The sequence below is a fragment of the Vanessa tameamea genome, chromosome 21 (assembly GCF_037043105.1).
Source record: "Vanessa tameamea isolate UH-Manoa-2023 chromosome 21, ilVanTame1 primary haplotype, whole genome shotgun sequence".
Lineage (NCBI taxonomy): Eukaryota > Metazoa > Arthropoda > Insecta > Lepidoptera > Nymphalidae > Vanessa > Vanessa tameamea.
This window is the reverse complement of record NC_087329.1, coordinates 2,121,680-2,143,646: the sequence shown is the minus strand read 5'-3', so window position 1 is coordinate 2,143,646 and position 21,967 is coordinate 2,121,680. Positions and strand designations below refer to the sequence as shown.

At 31.4% G+C, this 21,967-nt stretch overlaps 2 protein-coding genes across 2 annotated transcripts in view; one reads left to right on the top strand and one right to left on the bottom strand.

Annotated features, from left to right (window-relative positions):
• The window catches only part of LOC113399561 (TBC1 domain family member whacked), a 275,772-nt gene that overhangs the window by 30,362 nt on the left and 223,443 nt on the right, over positions 1-21,967 (top strand). The gene's annotated exons all lie outside the window — the stretch shown is intronic.
• On the bottom strand, positions 559-21,118 carry LOC113399564 (uncharacterized). Its single transcript, XM_026638712.2, has 2 exons — positions 20,946-21,118; positions 559-1,859 (listed from the first exon to the last, which is right to left on the bottom strand). Exons 1-2 carry the CDS (start codon positions 20,949-20,951, stop codon positions 888-890), a joined length of 978 nt encoding a protein of 325 aa, XP_026494497.1. The 5' UTR covers positions 20,952-21,118; the 3' UTR covers positions 559-887.

Below are 21,967 nucleotides of genomic sequence, written 5' to 3'. Positions count from 1 at the left end.
TATAGTTATTGGAAATATGAGATGGGGCAAAATATTTTTTTATTTATATATTTTGTTACTAAAATGTCGAAATATGTTTTTTACGTCGATGGCTTGAATACGCCGTTGGCGACAAGCTAGTTTTTACTATGACCTATTCCTATTCCAATCAAAGCAGAAAAAAAGGGTAAGCGAACCTTACAACCTAACAATCCTTAGATTTACGTACTTCATGCGATTTACTATACCTCAGCCTGCTACTTACATCCACTTTTATTTATTTTACTTCCAAATTTCCATTAACAGATTCGTCGACATTCGAAACGCTATTTTTTCGCAAATCTATAATGACTCATAGATCATTGAAGCTTCGACCAATGATATCACGTGATTTCGATTTCAACCTCTTGTGGTTATACAGTAGTTGTATAAATTTATTTAACCAGAAGGACAAAATGTAAGATTATTCTTTTGTGTCCTGTGTAACTGTTCTCAATACAAATAAAATACTAAGTTTGAACGGGCTATACATTTTATTATTAATTTCGTTTTGTTCTGGGATTTAAAATAAAAGAATCATAATTTTTATTAAATTTAATTTAACATAAATACATCCAGTTCCGCTCTGTCTTTTTCTTACATCGTTTTTGATACATTTTCGAACCACTTTTTACTGTGAACGCCTGGTTTTATTAATTTCAATCTATCCATTTTACTAATTAATATAAATAGATTGTTATAACTTAAATTTCGTAATATCAATAAATATTTTTTTTTGTGGTTCAAAAATATCTGATCCAATACACAGCACAATCAATCACGCATTGAGATTTATTTATTCTACATCTATCGTAAACCTATTTATGACTAAAATCGGCAGTGGCAGTTTCAAATCAGCCTCAGTTAAATTATTTCGATCTTAGATCAACTGTTTCGAAGCCAGAGTCTGATATAATTTTTGGTGCGGATATTTCTGGAGGAGTTTCTCTGGAGAGAGATGCTCTTTTGTGTCTAGGCGGAGGAACTGGAGCAGGCTTGGGCACCTTGGATTTTAAGAGGTTCTTTATATTGATACCACCTCTGTAGTAGTATAGGTATATGCCCGCCATCGCAGCAATGGCGACGAACAGTGTGAGCAAGGCAATAAGGATGCCGTACCATGCACTTCCAGTCGATTCTTCTGGAATTGGCACTGGAGGCCTCTGGCTGGGTGGAACGTATGTTGGTCTTGGTCTTCTAGTTGTAGTTGTGAAGCGGTCTGCTATAGCTATATCCGCACAAGCCCTAAATTCCTCTTGAGGCCCGCAACCAACAGCACCTGTTCCATTGTCACACGTACCCCAATTGTTACCAGCGATGTATCTCCATTGCATTACACAATGAGTGCATTCCAAGTTATCAGGCAGTTGATATTTCATTTCATAAATTCTGTTGCCTTCGCGAGGATAGTATTTTGTTTCAGCCTTTCCCTCTAAATGAAGAATTGATTTATCCATGCAGTCCTGATCTGTTGCTTTCGGATCGTCACACACTCTAAATTCAAAGTATCCATTATGATTGGCCGTTAATTCTACTTTTACAACTATCGTGTCTTTTGGAGCATAACGACGGACGATAACACCCTTTCCAAATCTGCCTCCTAATTCGTGGGGGCGAGGCTTAGGCGCGTCCCAGGCGTCCCCGCAGACACCACATTTGCCTCCATTTTTATTCCACTGTCTGGTAAACCCTCCACAATACAACTCGTGGTCATTATAGTTGTGTGGTGTGTCGAATCCATAACGCCAGGCCGATGCTCGTGATGGAGGTTCAATTAGCCTTCCATGTCCATTGACGCCTTTTTCCAATAAAACCAGGATCGCTACGCCGTACCATATTATCTGAAAGAAGGGAGAAATACTTCATTAATATAGTTATAAAAAATCCTTGCAATGAGAAATGATATTTGTTAAATAATAATAAAGATTTTTTACTAAAATATTTACAGCGAGAGATTTTCGTAAGCGTAAATATTTACGAGCGAATTTAGTTAACCTTGGGAACGTGTAACGTGTTCTGATTTGTTAGCGTTTAGCGAATGCTTTAGGTAATCACATATTTTTTTCAAGCACAAAATATTTATTTTGCAATACGTTTAGCATCCTAGTTCATAAAGACGCTAAGTTTGTTTTCTTTCGTATCTTAAACTGATATCTGTGAAGGAAGTAGTACAAGTCTAGTTCGTTCCACTTCATAAACTTTAAGCATAATAATATTACGGTATTTATTTATTACGCAAAATTACGCCACAGATCTTAATTTAAAAGTAAACACTTTCACCGTCTTTATACTGGTGTTATATTGAACGAAGACTTACTTGAAGCAATCACAAAGTATTTAAAAGTATAAAAAGAAAAAACAATTAAAAAAATTAAACTGTATTCGCTGAAAATTATACCTGACAATATATTAAAATATTTTTGTAAAGCTAATAAAATTAAAGTGAAAATAACCTCGACTTTGGTAAAAAAAAAAAGTGTTTTGTTATATTGTAAATTAAGTATTTTATATTTTTATTACATTATTAAGTAAAATTCGCCTAGAATTTTACTTAATAATGAGAATCCTTGAAACTTTTTTATGTTGTTTTATCTGTTCCAAAGAAACGTCAGACTCACAATACAATTTTACTAAAAGTAGACAATAAATCCATATGCAAAATATAATACACTGATCTGTTTTATAAGAACCTAACAAGTGTTGGGCATAATAAATAAAACATAATATTTACACGCGATCTACTGTAACTTCCTTTTCTCAAGCGGTGCTGGCGGGTCATTAGTTCGTTTTCTATTTTCAAATGCCTTACATACATACGTAAGCAGAATTTTAGCGCGTATTATCTTTCAAATTTGGAAGCTTTCGTTTGAAATGTTCGTGCAATTATGATGTTAATAAGATATTGACACGTGTGGAGTCGTGGAATAAGTAATATGCGTGTGTTAGTTCAATGACACTTTTCCGTGTTCTCGTTGACGGTTAACATTTACAGACGAGCACGTTTTACTTGTTACTACCATTGAAGATTTTTCTAATATATTTTGTATTCGCACTCGAAGTTTTGAGTTTTCGTTTTTTTCATAAACAACTCTAGGTTTTTTTTTTTTGGTCTCTTGTACTTATTTTAAGCCAGTATGCGGATGTGAGTAAAAAATTTAGTCCACGGTTCATAGAAAGTAGAGTGTGCCTATGGTTTTATTTTTATCATATATTTAAACGTTTCCGTGAACGCTTGATTAAATGTGACTAAAACAACCTTTACCGAAAAGAGCCGGTAAAGATACCATTAAGAAAAGATGAGTTTTTATGTGCTTTGTTTTTAACATTCATCTTTGATCAACATTAAATTTCATTACATTGTATTTACCATCACTCACTTGAGCAGTGTGGTGGAATAATAATCATTATATTACCACTTAAGTCCAGCTGAGCCAAGACCTATCTTTGCCCAGCAATGGGACATTACTTAACTGTTAATTAACTTACTTTATTATTGGGGTACAGTGATAAAAAAGCGTGGAGCTACTTGTTGCCTTTCAGGCGGGATATATTCTACACATTTATAATTGTATTTAACTAACATAACTTTGTTTTTTAAATCTTCGAAGACACTAACTGAGTTTCTTGCCTTGCCTTGCCTTGCCTCGGTAGCTTCGGTTAATATAGTTTTGTAAAGTGACGATTCAAAAGTGCCTGTAAAAGCCTATTCGAATAATATATATTTTGATTTTTGAGTTATTTTAAAGCACGTGGATTTGTTGTCCTATTGGATTATTAGAGTAAGAGAATATTAAGTGCATGTATTGCGTAGTTGGCTAGTCTTCCTTGAGATTGGGCGCCGTGGTCGCAATCGCTCAGGTAGACATCAAAATGACCTTAGACTTATTTAATTTGAGAAAAAACAACATATTATACTTATATCTATATTGTTACACGATATATATTTAGGTCAGTCATCTGCAACTGTTTTTTCGTTTCGTCGTTTTCAATAAAACAAAACATTATTATGAAAACGACACTCAATATTCAATGTTTTTATGTTTATTGTTTTTAATTTATATTTCGACCCGGTAGTAACTTTAAATTTATGATTCAGAAGTGCTATTTGAATATAGAACACTTTAATTTGACTAATTGACGGATTGAATGTTAATAATTATCTTTATTTATTGTCTATGAAAATTAGCCTATTTATATTCAGTATGCCTTGGTGGTAGAGTTTTGTACAAGCGCGTTGGATAGGTACCACAGTCATCATATGTACCGTCAGATATGCCAAAGATCAATACTTAGTATTGTTGTGTTCCGGTTTGGAGGGCGAGTGAGCTAATGTACAGGCACAATGGACATAACATCTTAGTTCCCAACGTTGGTAGAACATTCGTGAAATGAGTAATAATTTATATTTCCAACTCAATTTCTATGACCGGTGGTGGAGCGTCTTACCATCAGGTGACCCATTTGATCACAATTGGGCAACATTATCGTTTTTACGGGTGCTTTAGGTATGCACAATTTATTGATCTCATTGGAAAAACGCGTTACGCGTTTCGCCCACATGAATAGGGGGTATGTGGAACTCGCTGGTGCCAGGACGCCTAGTGCGCCCTAGTGCAATGGAATATCCGCTAAAAAACTAGCGGTATCCTTTAATTTATATTCCTTTATCCGTGAAATCTTACCCAACCAGTAAAATAGAACAGAAGAACCTTAGTTTTATAGTGTTATTATTGTATGTACTAAGATTTTTTTTAATTGCCATGCTGCGTCATAATCTGAATTTATACGGCCGGTATTTATATGTAGTGTCGAAGAAAAAAAAGTTATCGATTTTCGGAATAGTACTCAAACTGCATAATTACCGTTTTATATTTTTAGTTAAAATAAAAGAAACATTTAATTGAGTAATTAATTCAGTTAAAAACTATTGACTAAATATAACATTCAACCTATATAATAAAAAAACAGGATAGAAATCTTTTTTTTTTTTTTTTTAATTAACTTTGCAGATTGCATAAGTAAAGTTCGACGGATTGCACGTGAATAGATTTGCATATTTTAAATTTACCACAGATAACTAAATTTAATCTCAGCGTGAGAATTTACACCATCAGACAATATTGTATGGCGTATGACGGTACGTTTTAAGCCGCAATCATTTCTAACTTTAATAAACGTGTAATTATAATTTTCTTATCAAATTGTTACGTGGGTTTATAAGAAATTGTAATACTGATATGCTGCCGACGACTCGATCGTTCGCGTTGGTTTTATTCTGCACTTTTGTACACATCATTGTTTTCGAAAAACTAGCAGTCTCTAAACGTTTCAATGAAACGGTTTCATTCATTTCATTCCCGCTAATTGGTTTAATAATCTGTTCAACCATGCTGCTATAACGTGTGTTCAAATGTTGGTTACAAATGTGGCAGATTCTCACCCGCCACCGAGCACGAGATGAATATAATTTAGTGGCGCTTTCCTGAACCACAAGTGAGCGTTGATGACTTTATTATTAAAAAAAAAAACCCTCTAAATGCCAAATTCATCCCGACCATACAGACGTGCGTTATGCTATGTTTTTTTACGTATAATACAAAGGTAATTAATGTTTGATATAATGTTGTACTTAAGTCATTTGCAATATTTTTTTCACAGCAGAATATAAAATTTCTGTAATCAATACAAGGGAAGTAGGAAATCTCTGTTCAAGGTGCGTCGGAACCACACGCTCTACATATTAAATAGTGAAGTGTTACGTCGAATCGGCTTCAATACACTTAATTACAAGTTAATTTTATAACAGAATTACAATTTAAATTATTATTAAACCTGATGGTCAGTAGTAACCTCCGCCCTTAGACAAATGCGTTATAATTTGTTTAGCGATAGACCACTAGTGCGATAATGTAACAATAAACTTTGTATCGTATCGTTTCGATTTTTAAAATCCAGGCTGATTGCAGAGTCGGAGTTATTGAGGCGCTGAGGTCTGGAGTCTTCCTGTCTGTCTTGCATACCGTCAATACCCTACACATTTCGTTAAAGTAGGCCCTCGGTCACACTGCACTTATGCACGCTACGTATGAATAAAAATATCGTCTACGTTTTCGAAGCCCGTCTGAACTTACCAGTCCGGCCACGGTCGAATATAAAAGGGCGTCGAATGCATGTCCATAAGGCCGATTCATAAGGCCGGCCCTGAATCCATGACTATTGTTATAAGTTGCAAAAAAATGGCGCATTTTCAATCATACAACAGATAGACTGACACATTGAAGTAAATAAAAGAAAATAAAGAGGGCTTTATTTTTTTATACCTACATAGTCAGTTGAAAGTAGTCGTAATTTCGTGTGCAGTTACCACGATGTTGCTACACTTTGGAACAATTGTGAGTTTTGCAACTGAGGGTCAGTGCAATACGTGTGAAGCTTACTTATGGCTTGATATTGGAGAAAAAATATTTGGCAATAGTTTCAGGGTGACCTGATTATAAATGGATATTATAAATCTTGTGTTATTCGTACCTAATAATGTAGCAACATAAAAAATATATAATTTCTTTTTTTATTGACAGTCAGAAAAAGAAAACATTTATATTATTAAAACCTTATTTTGACGTAGGTATAAGAATATAATGCCAAAATAAATGTTAAATCGTTGTACCACTACGTAGGGTACTTAATAAGTAAAACATATATAACATATTACTAGCAATAAAATAAAAACTACTTATGTGGTAATTAGTCGGTAGCATTAATCTGTTATTTGTAATTAAAACCTTTTTAGTGCTTACTATGTAAAATTAAAAAGGAAAAGGTAACTTTATTTTATGTCTATGACGAACAAATTGTCAGTTTGTAACGATTAGTATGCGCGTGTTAAGGTACCGCTTCGTGGTGGGAATCATAAAGAAAGTGAAACTTCACCACGGACGATATACTTACGTTACTGTCAGTAATATCGCAAACTATTAGTTTTATTGATTACGTATATATTCTTTAGTAAGGATATTCTTAAACAAATACTTTTATATATTTAAATTGGGTTGAATGAGTAATAAACTAATAATTTTTCAATAATTTAATCTGCTTAACAACATTTTAATTAAATAAGGACAAATAAGTACAAATAATTAGAGTCTAATTCTTGATACAAATTTTGGAAACAGCGATGTATAATTAAAACCAGTTTGACCTGAACCACATGTTTGTATGAATGAAACCAAAAGTTTAATAATTCTTCGAAATCTATGTATTGTATATCATTTAAACCTTGAATCACTCTGTTTATTGATGAAAACCGGATTAAAATCCGTTGGATATTTTAAAAGACCTAAGTGCACAGACGGCGGTAATCGACTTTGTTCTACACTATAAGAGATTACAAGTTATATTAATTAATTATTTTTGAATATTTCGAAAAAAATTATACCGACTAGAAGGAGCTTCAGCGCCGCGTAAACCAAGTAAGTTAATATGTAAGATATAACCCAAGCGATTCCGGAAGCTTCTAGAAAAGTCTCGAACGCCTACAACGTTTATTTTAATGGATATAATATAAAACGCAAATACTACTGATTCTGGAATTTTGAATGTCATTAACATTTTGAACATGTTAATTGGAACATCATAACTGGTTAGGTTGGTATTAATGATTTACTTTATTTGTCCGAATATTAAACGTAACATTTAGAAGTAAAGTGGATCAATACGTCATCGAAACTGGCCGAACAGGATGTGTGATGTTTTCGCTCTATATTTCGTTTTAACATTTAAAAAATATATACGGAATGGATATTTAAAAATAAAAATATTACACATAACAAAATTATGTATATATTACTAGACTAATAATAATATAATTTTTCACACATCACAGTCTGTTGTTTGTTTGATCTTATGAGTTCCTGGTAAGAACTGCGCTGAATTTACACTAGGGGGACTACGGACACTAGGGGACTAGTGCCAGGGGAGTCAAAATTTAATTAGTTATTTTATTTATTTAAAAATTGTTTACGAAAACCTCATGCAATAATTCGATAATGGGGCGGCATTTCTTCCAGTGCCCAGGGCCGGTGATAAGGTTGAATCTGGCACAGGGTAGGTACCTGACTTTATTTATTAAGGTTTACTTGTCGTTATTTTGTATTAATAAATATTCACATTCCACAAACTTACTCAAAAGTTGAGGAACACGAATAAACGACCACAGAATCTCAAATCCTAAATTCGTACATGTATAACGTGATAATTATAGAAATACGAATCGTAAAAAGTACTACCTAAGTATATTAAATGACCCTGTTAATAAAAAAAAAAACGAAAGACACGTTGAAAATCAAACGAGTATTCATCAAAATCGCAATGGATTGTTTCTTAAGCATGTAATCTCTTGATGATACAAACAAAAAAAAACAAACAGCTTTTGTTTGTTCGTTTGTTTAATCCTCTCGAGATAAATCCGTATGACATAACAAATGGAGCGTTGAATCCATACCATTACATATGTTGCGTATCTATACAAAATAATGTTATCTCAAGTTGTATTGTTATTCAAGTGACGAAACTATAAACATTTAAATAAAACCCTGATACCTTTCACTTAGTGCCCGCTGCCCAAATGCTGCCTAAATTTTGCAATATCGATAAAACGACTGCAACAATTTCAAATAGATACTTTAAATATTGGTTGTTTCATAATTTCCATAATTTTATCATTTTTTTAATAATATCTTACACACATTTACGTTTTAGTTATATGTTTAAAAATAGTTTAAAATCGATATTAATATAAATGGGTACACGATTTATTGTTATCGACTTTATTTAGATCGATTGTGTCACGAGTACATAAGTGATTTCAATAATTATGATAACTACCGTCTCCTAGCAAGTGTTATATTATGACAATATGTCATGAATACTCGACCGATAAATGTAGTTTCGGGTCTTCTCCATCGCACGTGACATTGGCGAAATAATCTGTGCCCTCACGGCACAAATAAAAGATAAACGTAGTTGATGTAAAAAAAAATTACAATTATTATTAAACCCTATCTGCCCATAGTCTTACGAACCCCATCCGAAAAATAACACTTTTAAAACTCAATAATGCAAATTACTATTACAAACCTTTTAAGGTATTTGATATATAATGTAATAATTAATTATTAAAATCCGTTACTTAAATTATTATAAAGTTGTTTATGCTTTTCGTACTCAATCTAAATAAAATGTATGTGGTAACATTTCACAGATAACAATAAAAAAATACTTTAGTTACGAGATTGTCGTGATCAACTTTTTTTTAAACATCTAAACCAGTCTCGAAACGAAAGTTTTGGGTGAAAGTGGTTAAACGGTTAATTGGTCAGTTATCTAAAATTTCTACATTTTTGTTATGTTTTATTCAACATAATAAATAAGATTTTGTAGAAAGCATTCGATCGAAATTTAAAAAAAATTGACGAAAATCTTATAAAAATATTATACTGACGTCAATAATTCAAAATTATACTTTTGAACCAATGAAATAACGTTATACTGATCAACCATTTCTATTTACCTAGTTGCGTTAAAAAAGTTTAAAATATTTAAAAAAAAAATAGAGACAACGAGGTATATAGAATTTCACCATGAGAATTACAGTCAAAGAACTGCGGTGAAGAATAATGGCAATTACAGAGAAAACATCAGCCATTGAATGTAGATCTATGTAATTTATACACATTGCAAGTTTCACTTTAAACATTGGAATTAAATTATAAAGTATACTCGTTCAAGTGTTTCTAGTCGTGAATTTTTATCGACAGTGTTTTGTTTGGGGAAAATCTTATTATTTTATTTATCTTATATGTTCATAATATGAATATAATATTTTAACGGTGATTGTGAGTGCATGAGTATAGAAACTTTAAATGTCAATTATATGAACTGTCATTTATATATATATTTTTTTTTAAAATGAAGCCAAGGTTGTATTGCACCTGAATGACTAGCTATTCATTAATGTAACATCAACAGTTGAAAAAAAAGAAGCTAAATGACAAGAATGATTAAAGATAAAGATAACAATGAACATAAAATAAACAAAAACTAGCTAGACATATAAAATAGCTACAGAATTTAATTTAATTTAAAAAAAAAAATCATTTAGCAAAAATATTTTTTTAAACTAAAATAGGTTAAGGTTAAACAAATCTACGTCGCAAATTTTACTGTCATACTTAATATCAACGACCGTGTAATTAAATTATTCGCACCAAATTAGGTCTGTATACAGAGCTATCAAATAAAGAGCTGTAGCTCTCATTAATGACGAATATTATTATTTTAATGTTACACCAATAAATATTTACTAACATATAACATTTATTATAAAGCAATTAAATGTATAAATATATTTTATAATGAATAGAAACCGGTATGCTCGTAACGGTTTAACATCGTAGCTTCGGACTGCGACACGTTGCTAAAATAAAAAGATTCGATTTGACCGAATCAAAAGAGTGTCTGTATAACAGCCATCACTTATTGTGCCCAGTATGTTATTTTTATATGTAATGTAGACTAATCTATCTATACTTTTTTTAAATAAAATGTTAGTTATGTAAAAACTGAAATTACAAATACTAATCTTTATTTAATATTCACTATTTGGCAATGCAATGCATATTTTTTGAACGTTACTTATTATTTTAACTCTTAAATTTGTTACTTATCATAATACACTGGTTCTTTGTTTAGTTAAAATCGTTACGACCTTAGTTATAAATGTTAGCGAGTGAATAGATACACGCCGATTTCTCTCTATCTATCATTGGTAATGTGTTATTTGAAAGAAGAAGACAGAGCATTATGTAACTACACAATCAATATACATTCTTCTAACACTGAAAGTGCATTTTTTCATTTTCTTTGGTACACTGACTTTGTTACAAACATCACAAAACTGAAAGTTATTTTTTACCCTTTTTTAATATGGTGTATTGGTAACATAAAAAGAGTATGATATAATTTAGCAATAACGGTACGTAAATGACCTACAGTTGAGCAAAGTCCTCCAATTTTTAGAATATATAAACATATTCCATTAATAAGGTACTATTATTTTTAGAAATTTTTAGAAGTACTAGGTACTTCTTTTTTTTAAAATAATAATACCATTTTACTATTATTATTTTTAGAAAGCTAAAACAATTTTTTAATACTTAAAATCGCGCGTGAGAAACACGTCGCAAGTTCCGTTTTCATCGTAATCTAAAAATAATTGTGTTCATAACATCTCTTTACCTGGGAACTTTGTTTCTTTATGTAATCGGAATTTTCATTAATAATCGCTTGAGAACAAACTTATAAAAGAACTTATAAAACTACAATCTTAAGTTAAAATAGTTTAGATAGTATAAATAAAAAAAAATCTGTATCGAAATAGATGTGCGGACAGTATTTTATTAATTCTAAAGTAATAGGCACAAAGAATGTATTTGAATTGACAAGGAAATAGGTATAAATATGGCGTCACAATTCATTTGTTTTTGTGTTATTTAAATCTAAAAATATACCTTTTTCAGCAACAGTTGCATGATCGTTTATACATTACGAAGTTTAAATAAAAAAAGTAACTGTAATTGTAACAATTCTCGGTTAAAGTCTCCTCCTTGTATTTCTAGGAGAGTTTAAAGCTAATATGCGATGTTTATCCATTGCGGGTTAGTGAGTGCGCTTGTGGTTGATTTCGATATGACACATGGATATTTTCAATTCTAACATTTTCCGTGTCAAAATCACTATAGTAATAATTCTGATATAAATAAATTTACTTGCAAATAGTTAATGTCTGTAATGTAAAGATATTCTCTATTATTGCTTTCGTTAGAAAACTTATGAGACAGTATTATCTGATGAACGTCACGTCACGTGACGAAAACTGAATGGAAACTTAACAGTAACTGCTAGGAATATGTCGAACTAGTTAAAAAGTAGTAATTGTCTATGGTATCATCTTAATGTATTTAACCGACATAATTTGATAGTATGCCAGAAGTTGTAGATAATAGAGTCTATCGAATACGATTCCCTTAGTCTATATGTATTTACATAGTGTATTAAAATATAAAAGAGACTAGACTTATTGTGATACTCATAGAGTAATCTTACGGTTTAACTAACGTAGTTTTAATTGGTAGGGCTTTGTGCAAGTGTGTCTGGTTAGGTATCGCCAAATTACCATAGTCTGTCAAATATCAATATATCGTATTTTTTTTTTATAATTATTAATTATTTTATTTATTTTTATTTGATGAGTAAGCCAATGTAACTAAAGGCACAAGGGATTTAACATCTCATATTCATTCTCAAGGTCGGTGTCGCATTGGTGATGTTAGGAATTCGTATTAATTCTTACAGCGTTAATGTCTATGGTCGGTGTTGTCCACTTACCACTAGTTAGGCAAATAATCAAATAAAATAAGATTTACATATAGACAATTATACTACCAATAACCAATTAGAAATATTCCAATTAATTACTTACGTGACTGTTAAATTAATACAAGAAAATAAACATCATTATATTGTCAGACGTAACAATCTAATTCTAAAAATGTTTACATCAACAAATAAATATCGTTGAATCATTGCCATTGACACGCTCTTGACTTATTTGACGATTTAAAAAAAAAAGAAAGATACCTACTGTAACGCGAAATGCATGATCGAAAGAATAACCTAAATAAAAACAAATTCGTACAGAGTATTATCGATCTTAGTTTTATAGCAATAAAGACCGAAGTGACAGCAAGCATTTGGAATGCAGTGTTGTTCATTTCCTGATATACTCTCACTTGTTATAATACTTGCGGTATTTGTAATTGATTTACTAATATACACCCTATTTCTATTCATATAACAATAATTAACGCATATCAGATCAATAGGCATTGGAAAGGCTTACGTTGTAACGTCGTATCTTTAGGTTGAGGTTTATTTTGTTGCGGTAATACTTATGTTGTGTTGTACTGGTGTCGATTCCGTTATTATATAAAATATTTAAAGTTTAATAAATAATATAATTTTAAAGCTCCAAAGCCATAAATAAAAATTGTCAGTAGCTGCTATCTCTATTCCGAAAACTACAGCTATCCTTTTTTAACACACAGACACACAAGGTTAGCAGGTTAGCGTCTGTTTTGTTCGGACTCCCTAGGAATTGCTTCACTTGGAGAGTTGGTAGCATTTATATGTTTTAGCAAATTTTTCCTTGTAACTTCTATCATTCCTGTTAGTGTCACTTCCGAGTTCGTTTTCAAATATCAAATCTGGCAACACTACGATGAGAAGATAATACATATTTTAATTTTTGCCAAATTAGAAATTGTGTATAGTTCGTGTATAGTTTGCTACATCTAATTGTTATATTCGCAAAATTACACACATAATTAATTATTGCTCATATGCTTCAACGGGATGTTCGCTTTAGACGATAAATTATTATTAAGCACTTTATTTATGCTGCCTAAGATATCATTACAATAACTGTTACTCGGTGAAAATAAGGATTTCTAGTTAACTTTATTACATTGTGTATGTCGGTTTCCAGCTTAGAAAAGACATCCATCACTATAATCGTATCCATTAATAACATCACTATTTGACGCTTCAATCACCTGTAACATGGCGGGAAACCAACTCGCATGCTAAAATATTCCAAAAGAAAAATCTGCCACATACTTTTTATTGCAGTGTTTTAATGTGAAACTGTGACGATCCCAGTTAATGTGATTATATAATTATAACGAATAATGTTTTGTAATATTTGAAGTGACGACATACCTAATACACATATATATCATAAAGTTCCAGCACACAGGAGAATCTTTAATTAATTATTAATGTCTAGATAGACTGACAGAGCTGAACACGAGTCGAAATAAATAGTTTGAAACAGTTGACCACTAGACATATACACGCACATTAGTAAATTAGTATGATTTGTGGCGACACAAACTAAATAACAGTACTCTGTATTGTTGTGTTCCGGTTAGAAGGGTGAGTGAGCCAGTGTAATCACAGGCACAAGGGACATAACATCTTAGTTCCCAAGGTTGGTGGCGCATAGGTGATGTAAGGAATGGTTAATATTTCTTACAGCGCCTTTGTCTATGGGCGGTGGTGACCACTTACCATCAGGTGGCGCATTTGCTAGTCCGCCTACCGATAACATAAAAAAAAAAGTTAAGTTGCTCGTTTGTTTTAGTTCTTTTGTAGTGCGACACCATTCATATAAAAAAATTCAGAGGAGAACTTCAAGCTATCATTTCTCTATAAAATGTTCAATTGGCCTTACAATCTATTAATTTACTTATATAAACATAATTTATTCATTTTGATAAGGCCAGATTAGCCTACCTAAAGATATATAGGACTTTAAATTAGGATTTGCCGTTCACCAAACGCCCTCACACAGATAATAAAACTGGATCTAGTAATGTCAAAACATATACCGGTTTTGAAATATTTGTCTACGAACCATATCGCACGTTTTAAACAAAAATATTATGTTTTAATACGTTTTAATGCTTTTTATCTAATTAACACCAAATGAATGTCAAGGATATAAAGTAAATTTTGATATTATAAGTTTCTATGCTTTAGAATTAAGTCAAGGTTCATTACAAAAATATAAAGACTAAATACTAAAGAATGAAATATGTTAATAAAAGTGTAAAAGAACAAAGTAATTATTTAGTTAAAAACAACTTCCAAGGATTCCATTATAGAAAAGCATTTTGTAAATAGAATTAATATATTTAGAAAAAGAATAAATTAGCTTTGTATATTGAGGCGTCAAATAGTCACGACGATACACGTTCGTGTTAGAAAAGGAGCGATAAATATGAGCCGCATATCATAATATAAGCTCCTTTTGAAACGGGCACGGAGAGAAAACATTAACATGTGTCTGAAAGTAATGTTGAAAATACGCGTAGTTCTCTTCGTCATTTCGCCAAGAGTTCATCACACTTGTCGACTATCCAAAGACGTATCTTTGCATCGATAAGTCGATTGAAGACAGTTGATATATTCAAGTGTTGCGATTTTTATAGATGCCGTCTCTACTATCGTCCTGGCTTAGTCAATCTCGGCGAAATTATACTCTACCGTATTGTAGGGTAGGTTTAAGAGCAAGATGTCGATATTAATATCAGTTCATCTCATACTTCCGATTTATACGGTTTGGTTAGGAATATGTTTATGTGTCACGGTAGCATGCGAAAGCGATCCCTTGGCGGCCACTGAAGAGACGGAGATACCGCCGGTTTTTAGTGGGTATTCCGGTTGACCGAGGCACACTCGGGCGCCCTGGGTACCGGCGATTCCCACATACATATAGTTCCACTTCCACGTCGAGTAAAGGCGTAAAGCGTTTTTCCAGCGCGATTAAAAAGGAATATGTTTAGGTACTCAAAAAAAAATCAAGACGGAGAATGGACAACATTTGAGAAATTTCGTTGGGTATTTCTTTTCGTTCATTCTTCAAGGCTTTCAGTGTTCCTTGTAGGAACATAAAGAGCCGAAGTGTTGACAGGCTTGGACCGATCCAAGTGACAATTCGGTGAGCTATATTAGCAAGGTGGAAAGACAGTGAGCAGGACACAACCACACGATTTGTAAAACAATGCCAACCAAACACACAATGTTATTTTTAATCACTTCTCTTGTAAATGAAATTCACATCACGAAATAATTTAAACGGAAATAATCTCACACTGCATATGTCCTTCAAAATATACATAGGTGCACAAATCCGGAAGAATTAAAGATTAAATTGAACGATAGAAAATATTTAAGAATATGATATCTATTAAATTATATAAATATATATTGGTTTTGAAAAATATTGTAAAAAAATTACGGCAAACCTAGACTCTGCTCGATTTTTTTAAATATAATTAATTGTCAATCAAATGAAATAAATGATTTTTGTTGGTTCTAGTTGTAGATTACGTTGCATGCGTCTTAGAGGCAACCACAAAATCTTTTTTTTTTTTGCTGCTCTAAACAACCAAGGCCACAGCTACTATTTATTATCTACGTTTATCCAGAGTGAAAATAATTATTAAAAATATAAAATGAAACTGAAGTAAATTATTTCATGTTAGGAAATAACTTCTATTTTGAGATTGCTTACGTTAATCGGCTGTACCACTAACTATCACTGCCCGTGTGTTTATCGCGTTGTGAATAAAAAAAAAATTAAACCGAATCTGGTATCATCTTCGTGAAAACAGTGTTATTCTCGGTAAGCATTGAATGCGTAATGATTGGTTAAACAAGACATGCGATGTTATGCTGATCAAGAATCAATGATCCTATAGTTTCATACAGTTTCAAATGTAGTTCACAATCTTTCATTGTGAACATATGAAACAGCGTAATATGTTTGTAGCATACGCACTATAAATCGTGGGTTCAAATATTTTGATTGGCAGTTTGACAAACTTACTTTTATACGTCTAATGCAATAAGATTTTTTGGTATGCTTTTACGTTTTAAATAGTCAACCGATTTTTTTATGTATACGTTGTTTGGGAAACAGAAGTGTACAAAGCATACCTGACGGCCTGCCATCCCACACCAGACGCAATGGAATCTAGTACAGTATTTCTTTTATTTTTTAATAACCAGATGTCATTCCCGTTATCCCGTATCGTGTAGAGAATCATTGTTTATATATCTCTTTATTTCTCTTTTACTATTTAAAATTACACAACATAATTTAATTTTGTCTATCTCTTAAGCAGTTTCAAAATATATACTTGTTAGGAATATTATATATTAGTAAAAAGAAGTAAAATTGTCTATGTTTAAATCACAATTGAGATAGCACATAGCCTATTCCAATCAAAGTAGGAATAAAGATAAACAAACCTTAGATTTACGTATTTTATGAGATTTGCCAATATTTCAGCTGTATCGTGCACTACTAAGACTTTATAATATATCTGTATTCATAATACAACACTATTAAACTTAACCGCTTATATCCACTTTAATTTTACTTCCCAAATTCCGATGATAGATTCGTCGACGTTCAAAACGCACTTTTTTCGCAAAACCATTAGAGAATATCATAGATTAATCAAGCTGTCGACCAAAGACATCGCGTCAGTTGTCAAACGTTGTTTGGCTTTTATCCTTTTATGGTTAGAATAGCGTATATATAACATTAGACACTGCGCCAGAAGACTGTCAGATTTGCCGGCGGACACAATACTTGCCTCGTTTAATATTCTCTATGATTATGATAATTGAATGCGGTGAAAGTTAAATACCCATGTCATGTGTGTCATCATTGACATAATTTCGTTTTTGTTTCACGATTCATATATAGAACTTGAAATGCACAACGCGTTATCGAAACCACGAATAAATATCAAGTTTTCGAACACATTAATCGGTCATGAGTTAAGTATTATTTAAAGCAAATTGTGGTTAACGGAAATGAAAATGGCGTTAAAATTGATTTTTTTAATGGTTGTTATGCGTTATCTGATAATAATTAAGGTAAACCTTATGTAACGTTAAAATTGAATACGCTACGGTTCATTTATAATTTGCTAATTATTACGTGATCTGATTTAATGGTTTTTTACCCATACAATTAGCAAACTATCTTTCTTGCTGGTAACATAATACAAAAAATAAAATATAGTCCATGAAAGTTTTGTTTGTAAAGTACGATTTTAAAATAACCTAAACTAAATAATAATACATTAAAAATTATTAATTTTGAACATAACATATTATAAATACAAACAAGTAAATATCTACTGAATACATATATATGTGTTATACGATAATTACTCTAATAAATTTAACTGAACTGTCATTTTTTTTTTATCTTAAAAAATAACTATGAAATGTCTATAAAAGATGCATTATTGATATCTCTGACTTCTCTGTAACAATTTTCAAATCTCGAAGTCCCTGATATTGTATAAAATTTTTGTATATTTATGTTATGATTTTGGCTGCGTTTGAAAGCGCATGGACCGAGGATTTAAGAGAAAATAAAATAATATACTAGTTTCAATAGGATAAGTAGTTTATCCGGAAATAGCAAAGAGACAAACCTTTAAATAAATTGATTGTAAGTTGGCGTCTTATTTAAGTACTAAGTATTAAAAAATTTATATCTCTATATTATTTTATTCTAAGAAGGTTTTAAATATTTAGAATTTTTGAATCAAAGTTCAACACACTCAACCATTCAATGGTTGAACAATAAACTTGACTCAGTCTATGATTCATAAAATGATCTTGTGAGTTTATATATTATGATCTAACACTCGTGCGTGCCTTCGACTGCTTCGGAACCAATAGTATGTCCGGCCACGGAACTTCCTTATTGGAAAAAATACGCATTAAAAACATTACATTTTTAAATAATATGATATTGTATCGTACATATTATATTTGTCATATTAATTGTCTTACAAAAATACCCATTAAATTGAGAACATTTTTGACGGAATTATTGTGAGCTGAAAATAAAGAATACAGCCATATACACGAAAAAATAAAAGTACTTAAATTAAAATTTGAAAAAAAAAATGGTTATGGTCGAAACTGCATGACTATTTTATTTTGCTAGAATTGTTTTTAAATTTATGACAGTTAAAATTACGAAATTCAAAATACAAACTCTCTTTAGTGAAAGGAAACAGGTTATTTAATTTAAAAGTAAAGGAAAGTTTAAGTCAACGGCGACGGGTCAAATCTTGCATTGACAACGTTTAAATTAAATAATTACTCCTTGTTACGATTCCGCCAATTGTATGTAAATGTATGTGAATTTTTTTCCACGCAATATACCTAAGCGAGATAATGTTGTAGTCGTAGTCGCTTCAATGAAAATCTTCGATTCAGTTTTGTTTTTTAATAATTTATGACTTCATCTCCACTGACTAATCTTTGAAATTAACAATATTTAGAATATTAAGTTTACGTCATACATAAAAGTTAAGACAAGTTAGTTAAGTTTATTTAAAAAGAATCACTACCAAATATATACCTATATAGATAATGTTATTAACAATATTTTTATTCTAAATCTCAATTTATTTGTTTTAAATGATCTTAGAAGAGTATATAAAACAGTATATTGAAATACTCGTAGTTACGGCTATCACTGTTTTCGTAAACGAGCAAAAACTACCTTTTGTTAAGACAGTTCACACATTAAAGTTTAAGATTATAATCGTTCCGTAGTATTCATAACATTTTATACTCGGTTACAACATAGGGATATTGTTTTGTTTTAATATAATATACTCAGAATCGTCGTCTGTCAGTATATATGGCAATTACATTGTTGAGTTGTCGGTCTAAATCGTATCTTCCCCATAAATATTGTGCGCGATAGGCAGTCATAAAAAAATGTTGCTTAAACTTAACAAGATTTTGTCTTTTATTTATTATTGGAATATAATTATATAGACCTAAATAAAATTTATTTGTTTTATATAACACTTTCTGAGACAATATACGCTTCTAGACGTCATAAAAATTACTTACTTAGATATTGTGTAATACAGTCCATTAAAGTGCAAAGATCCAAAACAAATTAATATTTGATTTGTTAAATTTCATTTAATATCAATAATAAATAAATAAATAAACATAATCAGCCTGTAAATTTCCTACTGTTGGGCTAAGGCCTCCTCTCGCTTTGAGGAGAAGGTTTGGAGCATATTCCACCACGCTGCTCCAATGCGGGTTGATGGATTCGCATGTGGCAGGATTTCGTTGACACACATGCAGGTTTCGTCATGTTTTCCTTCACCGCCGAGCTCGAGATGAATAATAAACACAAATTAAGCACATGAAAATTCAGTTGAACCTGCAATCATCGGTTAAGGTGTAAGTACGCGTTTTAACCACTGGGCCATCTCGGCTCTTACGGTTTCGAATCTCCATAACATCTCTGGTGGTGGTGATATAAGTTAGGTTAACTTTGAGGAAGTTATCTTTTTAATAAATAAATCAATCCCATCAAACTCTGATTAGTTCCTTTTAAACTTCCGTTAAACGTAATTTGGTATTATTTATAATATATTTGATTAATTACGTAACTAAATATTTTTTTACATAAAAATAACTAAGTATTTCAGTATACAATGAGTGATAAATCAATCATATGAATGTAATCATTTCCTCAAATTTAATTAACTTTACGTAAGATGCGCTGAGCATTTTAATTATTGTTAATTTCTTATATCATGAACGTAAATAATATTTAATAATATTTAACAACAATTTAATTTTTCGCTACAGAATCTTTCAAATTTTATTATTTGATACGTCATGTCAACATTAAGGAAGTTGTTTAGTTGAAAATTCTTATAAAAAGATTACTCAAGATTTCGTTTCTGCTGTATTTAAGTATGACTTTCAGCTCTGAATTGCGTGAGATATTAAATTGTTACTTGGTGTAGTTTAATATATAGTTTTCTGCATTTCTTTTATTTTAGAAAAAGAAGCATAATTGTATGGGAAGTTTTTTCTTATAGCTGATGCGGCTTTAAATTATACATAAGTAGGTTTTATATGTATTACATCAAAAATAAAACTTGAAAAACAAAAACACGTTAAATTGATTCGCTCCACCAATGTTTGATTTCATGCCTGTTTTTATTAAAATAAATTTACAACATCTACATGCGTTTATTTTGAAAACTACGTACACAACTTCCGATACTATGAAGCATTAAATTTTCTTACCAGCTATTACTACAAGCTTTAATTTTATATCAGAACAATGATACAAAGTCACTTAACTGCAATACAAGTAAAGACAACTTTTTCTTTCAACTGTAAAGGTCCCTGAAGCAAAACGGTAAACTAAGTATTCAACTTACGTTCATATTTTGAAGCTTTATGGCGCTCGTTGATAAATACCAATAAACGTCACAAATACACAAGTTTCTCCTTAAGAATTTCGAACACAAATATAAAGCACGGAACCGGTTTCTTATGATTTAGTACACGTTCTTCTGCCGCGGTGCCTAGCGGTCGACTAATGGATTCGTTAAAAAATGTAAACTTTCTCTGCTAGGCGCTAGCCTGCGGCCGCAATCAACACTTTGCGACAATAGGACCTTTGCAAATTGTATCGGGTTAATGACTTCTGATAACATGGATGATACAATAATAATTGATTTTACAGAACAGTTTACGAATCGTGAGTTGTTCATACCATTTTAAAATAATAAGTAAATAACTGCCTAATATGCATTGACGCTGCAAAAAAAAATCCTTACATCGCCAAAGCGCCACCAACCTTGGCAAATAAAATGTTGTCCCCTGTGCCTGTACTTATGGGCTCACTGAGGCTACAAACCAGAACACAACAAAATCGTGTGTCTATCCAGACCTGCTTACACCAAGCTCTACTACCAAGTGGTTACGCATTGATTCTTAAGTTCTGTAGGAATGCAATGTTGGAATATGTTTATTAATCATTAACTAGTGGTTAATCAAGGTTTTGTTTTGATTTGATTTAATTTCATTGTAAACTGCAAGTCACTCATCTACATTTGGCGCCAAAATGATAAAACCTCTTTTAAATTAAATTTTTAATATCAAATAGTATACATTAGTTCAGTTATAATTGGAGTTTGTCGAAAACAATGTCTTTATTTTGTTACGTTTTTCATTTTTTCTTATACAACCGCAGTACTGCTCTCTAACTGACCACTAACTTTTTTCCGCTCTATATTTTTTTTTGTTAAATCATAACAATTTCATAAATTGCAATCAAGAATCCTCTTTAATTTTCTGCACATCTACGGCTGGCGCTCTTCAACACGAGACCATAATCAATATTTTATATGCAGCTAACATCCCATAATCACTGGGACAAAAATCGGCTTACGCTATT